General features: G+C 37.6%; 1 protein-coding gene across 14 annotated transcripts in view; it reads right to left on the bottom strand.

The window, feature by feature from the left end:
• The window catches only part of SYNE1 (spectrin repeat containing nuclear envelope protein 1), a 536,476-nt gene that overhangs the window by 52,456 nt on the left and 470,985 nt on the right, over positions 1–13,035 (bottom strand). For all 14 annotated transcript variants that reach the window (XM_077149294.1, XM_077149293.1, XM_077149295.1 and 11 more), the window contains 2 exons: positions 9,857–10,015; positions 7,224–7,390 (listed from right to left, as the gene is read on the bottom strand). In XM_077149294.1, the coding sequence (XP_077005409.1) occupies positions 7,224–7,390; positions 9,857–10,015 (326 nt within the window). The remainder of the gene's footprint in view (positions 1–7,223; positions 7,391–9,856; positions 10,016–13,035) is intronic.

Here is a 13,035-nt window from a genome sequence, read left to right on the forward strand (position 1 = left end):
AATTCTTTTTGTAAAATAAGCGCTTCTCTTGTATTTATCTTTAATAATCAGAAATGAGCTTTGATTAAAAGAATGTGCTGGCTATGGTTCCATACTAGGGGCGAAGCTGTTTTTCCTTGATTATGAAATAACTAACACTTAAAAAAAAAACAAAAAACTTGAGATGTTTAAAGAAATACCGGCAGTAAAACAGCTTTAAAGATCTCAACAAGGCCAGCATCCATCAATAGGGAACTGCTTGATAAATCATGGTATAATTATATTATGGAATAATCTATTGCCATATGAAAGGACAAGATTGACATGTGTAGCATCTTATAACACGCAAAGTCCTTTCCGCTGCATGATCTCACTGGAGATATGGCAGGTATATTTAGAAACAAACAATTCCCCTCCCCCCTCCCTGTGGCGGTTATTTTAATGAACATTTTTGAAGAGGCGGAAGCCGGGCGCAGAGAGGTTATACGGTCATCGGTAGGTCACACCCCCAGAACGGTCTGAACTCAGGCCCCCTGATTTGTGCAGTCTACCAACTAATCCTGACCAGATGCCTTGTGAACTGACCAACATGAGGAAATGCCACCATCAGTTCTGAGAACCAAGTTTCCTTTGACTTCAAAGTGGGTAGAACTTCTCCCGTGAGAAGGCGGGGGTCTGAGAGTGAGCACAAGAGATAAGGGAAAGGGAAGGAAGGGCCCTGAGGGCTGAGACATTAGTGTGCTTGTTTTATGACCCTCATTTAGTCAGGGACCATTTTTTCACTTTTATATCCATATAACAGGAGTCAGCAAAGGACAGCTAGCCGCCTGTTTTGGCAAATAAATTTTACTGGAACACAGCCATTCTCTTTTGTTTTCATTGTCTATGGCTATTTTCACACGACGATGCCAAACTAGCTGTGACTCAGACTATGTGGCCCACAAATCTTAAAATATTAACTCTGGTCTTTATTGAAAACGTTTACCAATGTGAGCCCTTTAGCGTTATGCACAGTACTTCGTACACAATAGGCTTTCAATAGTTTTGAAAATCATATTTGTTTTTACTCTATTTCTACAAAATGTTTAGGGAAGTTGTAATAAATGCACAGATTAAAAACTGACAAGTCACAGAAGGCCCCATAGTGTATGATTCCATCTAGTGAACTGTTTGGAGTAAGGAAATCTATAGAGACTGAAAGTAGACTAGTGATTGACTAAGGCTGTGGGAGTGAAAGAGGAGTGACTGCTAATGCTAATGGGGTTTTTATTTGGGGGGTGATAACAGTTCTAAAATTGATTGGGATGATACATGCACAGCTCTGTGAATATATTAAAAACTATATAATCGTACACTTTAAATAGTGACTTGCATGGCATATGAATTGTATCTCAATAAAGTTGTTATTTAGAAACAAAAAACAAAAACAAGCCAGTAACTAAAGTGTGCTTTTGTTTAGGGAGTGGGGAGTTAGATTTAGTAAAGGGAAGAGGAATATACTTATATTAGAGGATCCAGTTGATAAAAAAAAATCATTACAACAGACCAAATAACTTGAGTCTGACTTTCCTGGATGACAAAGAGGGAAATGTTAAGTAATTTGTGGTCTATTGCAAGGAACACTGACTGTTAATGCTAAAACACAGATTTCTTGGGTCCTAAGCTCTAGAGAAATTAAGATATGGGTTCTTGCCTAGCAGTTACTGAAAAGTGAGGGCCAGTATCCTTCAAGGAAGTTCTATAGAAGTAAAGGTAATGCCTCGCCAATGGCAATTTCTTGTGTTGACTGTTAATGAAAACCAAGACTCGGGTATGCTTTTTAATTGCCTAGTATGGTGCTGATCAATAGAACTTTCTCAGATACAGAAATGCTCTGTATCTGCAGCATACAATCCCGTAGCTACTCTCCCCACATGATTACTGAGCCCTTAAAATGCTCTGCTAGTGACTGACTGTAATTAAGCTGTAATTTAATTTAGTTCATTTAAATTTCTCACATAGCCAGTGGCTGCTATATTGGACAGAGAAGATCTAGAAAATAGGGGCAAGAGACAAGAACATTATCCAATGAATCCTAAAAAATAACTGAGTAAACTCTGTTGCCCTAAAAATCTGACTGTGCTTAGTGACATAGTTTAAAAAATCAAGGCAGGGTGGGCCATGGTGGCTCAGCAGGCAGAGTTCTCACCTGCCATGCCAGAGACCCGGGTTTGATTTCTGGTGTCTGCCCATGCAAAAAAAAAAAAAAAAAGAAAAAAAAGAAAAGTTAAGGCATACAAGCTGGCAAGCCTGCTAGCAGGTATGTATCTAGCAGAACTGAAAGCAGGTGCATGAATAGACATTTGCACACTGATATTCACAGCGGCATTACTCACAATTTCCAAGAAATGGAAACAACCCAAGTGTCCATGAGCTGATGAATGGATAAACAAAACATGGTATGTATATATATATATTCAATGGAATATTGTTCAGCCTTAAGAAGGAATGAAGTGCTGAAGCACACGACAACATGGATAAGACACGGCTGAGGAGATTACGTTAAGGGAAATCGGACACAAAAGGACAAATATCGTATGCTCTAACCAACATGAACTAATTATATTATGTAAACTTGTAGACATAAAACCTAGAATACAGGCTACCAGGAAATAGAATAAGGCTAGAGAATGGGGAGCAGTTGCTTAATATATGCAGAACTTTTAACTAGGTTGAATTTAAATGCGTGGAAATGGATAGAGATGGTAGCACACTATTGTGAGTATAATTACCAGTGTTGAAGTCTATGTGAATATTGATAGGGGAAGGTTAGAGGCATGTATTTCACCAGAAGGAGAGCCAGAGGCTAAAACAAGGGACTGCATAACACAGTGATCTTGTGGGGGACAATGGCTGTGATTAACAGTACAGGTAACAAAAAAGTTCTTGCATGAACTAGAACAAACGTATGACACTATTACAAGGAGTTAATAAGTGGTATATGGGAAAATGCACTTAATGCAAACATGGACTACAGTTAAGAGTAATATCTTAATATTATTTCATCAATAGTAACAAATATACTACACCAGAACTAGGAGTCAATGATAGGGGGCTGTAGGGGTGTGGGATGTTTTGGATTTTCTTTTACTGTTTTGGAGTAATAAGTATGTCCTAAAACTGATTGTGGTAATGACTGCAACTATGTGATGATCCTGTGAGTCACTGAGTGTATACTTTGGATGGATTGTAGGGTGTGTGAATATATCTCAGTAAACTGTATCAAAAGAAAAAAATATCAAGGCAAAATGCATTTACTTTGTACCTAGACTGGCCTATACTAAGGCAAATGTGATATGAATGTGATTCAAAAATAACTGCATGACACAAATAGTGAACCCTAAGTTAAACCATGGGCTCCAGCAAATTGTACAATTATTAAAATGTACTGTCATGACTTGTCTGGCCTACAAACCCAGGTTTTTAGAAAAGTAGACTCAGCGCATGAAACTTTTGTAGAGTTTCAGTTAGAATCCTAGGTGTTCTTTACGGACACAGGAATGCTGCCGGTTAGAACTTAGCAAACCACGACAATTAGCAATATCTAGCTGAAGCTTGCACAAGAGTGGCCTCCAGAATAGCCTCTTGGCCGTATTTGAACTCCCTTAGCCACTGATACCTTATTTGATCCACTTCTTTTCCCTCTTTTAGTCCAGAAGGCATTGTCGGTCTCATGGTGCCAGGGCCAGAGGGTTCTTAGGTAAGACAAGTCCTGAAACCCAGAGGGGCCAGCTGCGCCAAAAATATCAACTAATTCCATCTCCTTATCCTATATTGTTGACACCCCTTTTCAAACACGAAAAAGTTAGGATGGGCACAGCTCAAAGGTCCCTATGGATTGGGAGTGGGCTCAAAGGAGAAGGAGAAGTTATAACCGAGAAGACAAGTTTTAACAAACCAGTATGACTGCTGAATCACTATAATGATATTTCGTTTAGCTTTCAGTGTTTTTGAGCAGCTAAAAGGAAAAACCTGAAAATATGAAATGGTAACCCAAACCAAACTTTGAAATCTGTTCTATAACTACTTGTTAAAATGTACTTTGAAAATTATTGCTCTTTTTTTTTTAAATGTACTTTCATCCACTGTAACAAATGGATCACACCAATGCAAGGTGTTACTAGAACGGTGATGTGTAGGAATCCTATATTTTATGCATGGTTTGTTCTATAAACTCAGAACTTCACTGATTAAAAAAAAGGTATTCCTTTTATTTGTAGGCAATAAGTTTGTTACAAATGACGTTTTTGAATGTGCACTTGTTTAGAAGACATAATTCATATTTTTTTAGCTGGGAGGATGTTCACCTGAAAATAATAACTTCTCCATTCCCACTAGGGCGTCTACACAGCCCGGAGATATTAAAAAGTACAGGCTAGGTTATTCTGCACTTAAACGAAGAAGTGCAAAAAAGGGAGAAGTGAGAAGAGTCATGAAGGAGAGTGAGTCAAAGAAAGCTGACGTTTCAGCCAGCAGTTGCTGGGGAAAGGTGACTGTAGGGACAGCCATTCAGTCCATGCATGAGTGAAGCCAGATGACAAGGAAATGCCACAGGCCTTCGGGGAGAGGCTGCACAGGAGACAACGAATCCACTGAGGCATTAAACTCTAAAACACATTACTGATTTACAGGTCATCTGGTCTAATTTGGAAGGAGGTAATTAGAAATAGCTGAGAAGAAAATCTCCCACCGGAATTACATGTGTGTATGATATGCCTCTGTAGGCGTGGAAACAAATGAGTTTTTTAGGGACTGTAGTGTAAATCATGTGTACCTTATAAATGTCTAATCGAATCAAGCTTAGCAGTGCATCTTTTAGAAAAACAAACTAAATAACAGCTAGAAAATTCTCACCTAAATGGCCAGAAAAAAAAAAACGTTATAAATACACAAGCCCTTGAGGAAAAAGTGACAAATACATTTGGCGAACTGTTGGCTAATAGCTAGGCGTACACTAAGCTAGCTGCATATAACCAAACTATTTCAAATTAAATTTGAAACACCTTTGACACACTGCAACCCCGTTCTCCACTCCACCAAGCCACTAAAAATCAGGAAAGAACATTAACTAGTTTAACTGGACTATGTGGAAATGCATTTCAATCCATGAGTCATAGTCTGACCAAAAAAATCCAGGGTTGTTTACCAAGTAGACAGCTTCCTGAAGAAAAAAGGTATTTATATTACCAGGGGCTTCAGACTGTCCTTCTGAAATGAGAGTTTATCATTTTAATGGCTGCGAAGTGAGGCTACACATTGCATGGGGATTCTAAATCCTACGTTAGTCTAAATAGTTAGAGCAATTTAAGCTGAAACACATTCCCATCTCCTTCTAGCACCTTCACCAAGGCAAATATCACATTGTTTGACTTGATTTCTTTCTATGTCTGTGTTCCCACCATGTACTCCCTGAGGCTGGGCCTCTGAGAGTCCCTCACAGACCCTGTCACATTGCAAGGATTTTACTGGCAAAGAATTGAGAAATTAAATTGTTGAAATGAATACAGGGATGTAATGTCTCTTAAGCTACATTTTCTGTAACAGGAAAAAAGCTTGGCAGGCAGGAAAGCATAATGGTTGAGAGTATGGGCTGTGGAGTCAGATAGGGTAGACATTGCTTTTCAGAGGTATGTGAGTGTGGGCAGCCTGGTCTCTGTCTCCTCACTTGTAAAGTGGGTGCCGCATAATGCTTGCCACATGTGGTACAGTGAGCGTCACGTGGGCAGTGCCTCTGAAGCCCGGAGCATGGCCACTGGCATAAAGGAAGTGTTCAACAAATGCTAGTTATGAGAGGGCTATTGCTAAACATTTAAAAAATTGCTTACAAATATTTGTTCCATTTTCCTCTTACTGTTGCTAAAATAAATGATATTCTCACCTTCTTCCTAAATCAGATGCTCTTTGATACAGAAAAAACAAACAATAATACTGTTTTCAAAATTAGCATACAGGATGGCCGTGCCCATACATGGTTTTAGTGGGTACACAGCATTCAAAGGGTGCTATCTCATGTCCACCTTTACGCAGCACAGCTAACGAAAGGAATCAGACAGAAAGAGCATTATGGGAAAATCCCAAAAGGCTGTGAGTCATAAGCATTTGCAACATTCCAACTGTCCCAACTGCTATCAAGAAGAACTGCTATCATTCAAATATTCAAATAGTCATTCAAATATCTATTGTGCCCCTTTATGTCCGGGCACTGTTCTTGTTTCTAGTGATATGCAGCGAACAAGACAAAGTTCTCTGCCCTCATGTGGTGTACTTCCAACACGAAGTCAGGTCCATCTAAAACAAAGAATTTACATATGCATTCCCTGCTTTTATATGAAACAACACAGTGCATCACTCATATCATATCTAACTTCTATGCTGCTAGTAAGGACCTTCATAAATTTTTCTTTTTGACTTTTATTGTTTTAGATCATCCTGCCCTTGGGCAACAGAAACAATGTAAAATATGTTTTCCAAGTACAAGGCAGACACTTAGAGTTATCATTAATGCTAAACACAAAATTATAAAAATGTAGCAACTTGTTTTCCCAACTGAGGCAGTATGACAATAATCTGTTTCTTCCCTACCCATTGCTAACCAGGTACATAGAAGGAATAGGATGACATTTCTCTTGCTACCTCAGACAAAACCACCCTCTAGACGTACCCAGCAGCAGGTTCATTTTCTTCCTGATGGGATGCTGGATTCCCATGAAGCCCTGACATAAAGAATTTTCTCTTGGGGACGCATTTTGTTTGTATATGACTCTCTCTCAGCTAGATGCAAACACCACTAGACTTACAGAAAAAGAAGAATTTTTAAATTAATTAGTTTACTAATTTTTTGCATAGGCAGGCACCAGGAATTGAACCTGGGTCTCCAGCATGGCAGGCGAGAACTCTGCTACTGAGTCACTGTCGCACCGTCCAGCGGGATAATTTTAAAGTTAACGAAAGTGCCTTTAAAAGAAATGAGAAAAGAATGAAGCTCTGTTCATGGTATGCTAACCACAGGTGTGGGCTAAAATAGCAGACAAATGCCTGAAGAAAGACAGAGATGGGGAAAGAGAGACTGGGAAATCTCTCATGGTGGACTAAGACTGGGAGTTAATGACAAAAGGGAGAGATTGGCTGGATTATCTGAAATGAAAGATGCTCTGAATGCTTTATAATCCTGCATACCCAGGTCCTATTAATAGGTCCTTTTTTACCTGGCTGCAATAAGATCCAGGAGATGCTGCCACCGCTCATTGACCTTCCCGAGCTTGTATTCGATCTCAGATGCTTTACTTTCATGGCTGGCTTTAGCAAGTCTTTCTCCCATTTGCTGGAGCTGGATTTTGTTCTCTTGGGCAGCAGCGATTTCCTCTTGATAATCCTGCATAATAAATAGCAATCATAGAGGTCAGAAAGCATATTCTTAATGCATTTAGTTCAGTTCTACTAGAAACATGATAATTATAGTTTTCTATTGCTTCAATCCTGCTAAAGTCAGGCCTGAATTTTTATATAGATATTTTTTAAGGAAATGGGGTGATGCTTTTTATTTATTTTAAATGAGAGTTTAAAAAAAAAAATTAAATGTACATAGATACAGAAGACAAAACTTAATGGATTTTAAAGCTGAGACACTAAACCTTATGGCTCCAATCACCAACCAGGTACTGTACTTAAAATCAGTCCTCAAACAATTGGTTACCAAGAAGCTGATAATAGAGTTTAGAGTGCGGCATATTTTTAATGGGTTCCTTTGTTTTAAAGAGATAGCCTCTATAGAATGGCAATATTATACGCACAAAAAATCAACCGCAAATGAATTCTAAAGAATAATACCCATTAATCTTAGAGAAACTGTTGGTCTCAGACCTTTGTTTATGCCATTTCTGACCCAACTCCCCTTAAAAATTGTTTTGGTTAAAGAGAACAGACTCTGATGGTCTGTTTGCAAGAGCGAGGCCACTAAATGCTACAATTTGAGTGACGATGAGAGGAAACCCTCTAACCCCCCTGATTCTCTTCCTCTCTTGCCACAGTGATGGAGATTCCATTCTTTAGGATCAACCTTTTCATGTACGGCTTAAGTGCCTGATACACAGTCAATATTCTCTCAGCATAATACTATATGAAGGCTGGTGTACAGGGTGATCCTCCCAAGTCAGCTTCCTAATCAATGAGGGCCCCAAAGGAATGCGAGGGGCCGGTGGCATTTTATTAAATCCCAGTGTTGAGTACTCACCTCACCCTCATCATTCAACCAGCCTCCTTATTCTGTTATTCCAACACAAGGAGATGCAAAGGCCAATGCACGAGATGCACTTATTAATAATTACAGTATTTCACAAAAAAATGTGCCATGGAAAACAATTATTTCAAAAGAATTATTCCTTTTTGGTCCTCTTTTTAGATTAAAATGTTTCTGATTTGTTAATATCTTGGTTTCAATTGCTTTACCAATTGTTTTCATCTATGTCCGCAGGATTATCAAGCTTTGGGGTTATTCTTCTTTATAAAAGAGACACCATAGGCAAGCTCATAAAGACTTTTTTTTTCAATCCCATGACTTATAACAGGGGGGTCCATGTGACTCGCTAAAGATTTCTTAAATTTTAAATTGACTTGATTTTGTTCAAGAGAGAGCTTTATTTCTATGTCCCCAAGATACATATTTTAAGTTTCATAATGAAAATCACTGAGGCTATAGATACCCTTAACCAAAATATATTCTATAGCAAATTTTACTTTAATATCTAGGTATGTTAATCATGGCTAGCACAGAACTCTCAGACTCCCAGTGCCTAGCTAAGTGCAGTGCCTTTAGTAGCTGCTACAATGAACACTGCATCATCTTAGACCACATTTTACAGGTTCACCATATCATATATACAATTGCTTATCTATAGAATTCACAATTTTAATAAGAAACCTATAAGGTTATTGATATTATATGTTAGGTTTGGAGTTTTTGCTTTTCTTCCCTATGTGTATACATGGATAAGGAAGCCTTTTTTTCCTAATACGTACTTGTATTTCTTTTCAGAATGAATGCACTGTAACCCTTTCATTTAATACATATTCACTGAGTATTTATGAGAAGTCAGGCACTTCTCTGGGAGCTGGGGGCATAACAAAGAACAAAACTGGCCAAGTCCCTGTTCTAACGAAGCTTACAGCTCGGTGGGGCTTCCATTCTAGGCAGATAATAAGCAAATCAATAAAATTTGCACATCAGATTGCAATATGTGCAACACAGACTAAAATAATACTAAAATTACTAATTGTTCAAGAAAAACATGAAGAAAGAATCCTGAAATCGTCAAAAACACCAAAATGCTAAATTGATCTGCTCTATACAAAGTCATGAAAAATGTTCTGTGTCCATGTCGGTATAGAAAAAACTATAATAAAGCATACGTAACTTGAAAATGAGATGAAGCCAAAATTCTAAGGAGAGTACTTATTTTTATTATGGCCTATAAACCATGTTTTTATAGGGAAAATGTTTAATTTATTCCAATAATTTTTCCTTTTCGTTCCTCTCTAGTGATTTTACCTCTAAATACAAAATAAAATAAAAACAGATACACATGAATTATTCTTCTTGAATAGTTAGCAACAGTCTCAGCGGATAATCTATTCCACCACAAACTGAAAATATTCGATATATTTTCTATGTAAAGCAGGTCTTTTCAGGCAAGTTGATTTTCCATCAGAAAGATGAAGCATTTAAAATAGAGTGGTCCTCTGGTAGGAAAAGAAATGTAAATAAGGTTAGCTTCTGAAGCTGTTAGAAATAATGCCTAAGCATCACGAAGACTGAAAACATGTACAGACGAGAGCCCCCTACCTTCTTGAGCTTCTCTATCATTTCTTCAATGAGAATGTCTCCATTTTGAGAAACTTTACTTTCCATCTGAGTCAGCCATTCACAAAGCTCCTTGTTCTTTTCGCTGAAGACTGCCCATTCATTCAATCGCTCACTTACTTGCTGTCGCCGTGAAGAGAGCTGAAAGTTTAAAATGGGAGAAAATGCAAAAAGATATTGAGAGAAAAAATCTTGGCCTGAGAAAATGCCACCCACACTATGCTGAGTGTACAAAAAAGGCAATTGTGCAGCAACTCAGGTCACTGATTCCTGGGGTATATTCCAAGGAATATTGGTTTCTAGCAATGTTCTCCAGAAAGGATTTGTTTTTATATATGCCTGGGAGACAACAAACCCTAGATTTCTGTCCTGAAGATTCACAGTGCCATGTGCTTGTGAAATGCTCTGAATAACCCAAATTCCCACAAGATATGATACTTGATCAATGAACATACTTTTATTAAAAAGACAGAAGGAACGAAAGAAGAGAAAAAAAATAAGAAAGGAAGTGCATGAAGGATAAAAGAAGAAAGGAAAAAGAAGACAGAAACCAAAAAAGAAGAAAGGAAACAAGGAAGGGAAGGCAAAGGAAAGAAGGGAAGGAAGGAAAAAGGAAAGATTTAATTGCACCTTAAGTATCCAGAGAGACAAGAGAAGAAGGACATAATGGAAAGAGGCATGAAGTGGAAGCAAAGTTTCTGTGACTCAGCTTTAATAATAATAGCTTTCTTTGGGCAAGTTCCTTCATTTCTCTGCTTTAATTAATTAATTAATCTCTCTCTCTCTCTCTCTCTCTCTCTCTCTCTCTCTCTCTCTCTTACATAATAACCTTATTTTTATATAGTTACCCTACCGTAAAATTCACCCTTATTTAAATTAATCTACAATTCAGTGGTATTTAGTATATTCACTGAATTTTGCAATCACAACAACAATAAATTTTAGAACATTTCATCACTACCAAATAAAAACCCCATTGCCCATCAGCAGTCACTCTCCTTTACCCTGCCCTATACCCTTCCCAGTCCTAGGCAACCACTGATCTAATCTCTGTCTCTATAGATTTGCCTATTCTGGATATTTCACATGAATGGATTCAGACAATATACAGCCCTTTGTGACTGGTTTCTTTCACTTAGCATAATATTTTCAAGGTTCATCCCTGTTGTAGCATGTGTCAGAACTTCAATACTTTTTATGGTTCTATTATATGGATATTCCTCATTTTGTTTAACCATTCACCACTGGATAGAAATTTGGGTTGTTTCACTTCTTGGCTACAATGAATAATGTTGCTATGAACATTCCTATATACATTTGGAGGGGTGGATGCTTTCATTTCTCTTGATACATATCAGCAGTAGAATTTCTGGGTCATATGATAACTTTAGATTTAATCTGATGAGGAACTAACAAACCATTTTCCAAAGTGGCTGCTCCACTTTATATTTCCAGCAGCAGTGCATGAAGGTTCCAATTTCTCCACATCCTTACCAACACTTGTTAGTATCTGTCTTTTATTATTATTATTATTACAATTACTGCCATTCTAATGAGTGTGAAGTGGTGTCTCTTTATGGTTTCGACTGTATTTCCCTAATGACTAATGATGTTGAGAATCTTTTCACATATTTACTGGCATCTGTGTGTCTTCTTTGGAGAAATGTCTACTGAAAACCTTAGTCCATTTTCAAATTGGGTTGTCTTACTATTGAATTGTAGGAGTTCTTTATAAATTACAGACACAATGGGCTTGTTTTCTTTATCTCTAGGTTTAAACTGAACATTCCTAGACTTCTAAAATTCTCTGACTTCACAATATCCTTGGTTTTGCAGTGCAGGTGGAGATACTGAGGAATAATTCTAGTTAAGTTGACCTACATGTATCAAAACGTAAAATGACATGAATGATGAGACAGCCCCTGACACAGATATTCTACCATGCAGTCAAGTTGATAATGCTAGACATTCCACTATTCATTCCATTGCATTAACCATCAACCTCTTTCTATTTTTTCACCAATATTTATTATGAAAATTTTCATAACTACAGAAAAGTTGTATAGTTAACATATCATACATATTCCCTTGACTCTACAACTGGAACATTTCATTAGCATTTGCTTTATTTAATACTACATATCCTTTTACTCATCAATCCATCTTGCTTTCGATGTACTTCAACCAATTTCCTTTTTTGAAAAATAATTACTCACATGGTTACCTTTGCCAGAGGTCTTTATTTCTCTTTGAACCACTGTCTAGTGTCCTTTCCTTTCAGTCTGAAGAATTCCCCTTAGCATTGCTTGAAGGGCTGGTCTAGTAGTGATGAACTCCCTTAGTTTTTGTTTATCTGAGAATGTCTTAATCTCTCCCTCATTTCCCACAGAGCGTCTCACCAGATATAAAATTCTTGGCTGGAAGTTATTTCTCTTCAGCACTTTAAGTATTTCAGTACACTGCCTTCTTGTCTCCCTGATTTCTGGTGAGAAATCAGCACTTAACCTAATTGGGATTCCCTTATATGTAACATGTTGCTTTTCTCTTGTAGCTTTCAGACAGATGTCTCTGACCTTTGCATTTGATAGTGTAATCAATATTTGATGGGGTGTATTTTTCTTCTTTATCCTGTTTGGTCTTCACTCAGCTTCTTGGACGTACATATTCACACCTTTTGCTAAGTTTGTGAAGCTCTTTGTGATTATGCCTTTGACAATTCCTTCTGTCCCTTTCTCTTTCTTCTCATTCTGAGACTCCCATAATACATATATTGGTGCACTTGATGGTGTCCCAGAGGTCTCATAGGCTATTTTTTTATTTTAATATTTCTTTTTCCTTTTTGTTTCTCAGCTTGGCTCATTTCAAGTGCCTTGTCTTCAAGTTCACAGAATCTTTCTTCTGCCAGCTCCAACCTGCTCCTGAAACCCTTCTGGGTATTTTTCATTTAAGTTATGATGGTCTTCAACTCCAGTAGTTCAGTTTGGTTCCTTTTAAAACTTTCTGTCTCTTTACTAAGACTTTCATATTGTTCGTTCATTGTTGTCCTTATATCCTTAGTTCTTTCTCTTTCCTTCATCTCCCTGAGAATTTTTAAGATAAATTTTTAAAAGACTTGGTCCTCTAGGTGTACGTTCTCATCTTCTTCATTATCTTCTGTTTTT

This window comes from Tamandua tetradactyla, chromosome 2 (assembly GCF_023851605.1).
Source record: "Tamandua tetradactyla isolate mTamTet1 chromosome 2, mTamTet1.pri, whole genome shotgun sequence".
Taxonomy (NCBI): domain Eukaryota; kingdom Metazoa; phylum Chordata; class Mammalia; order Pilosa; family Myrmecophagidae; genus Tamandua; species Tamandua tetradactyla.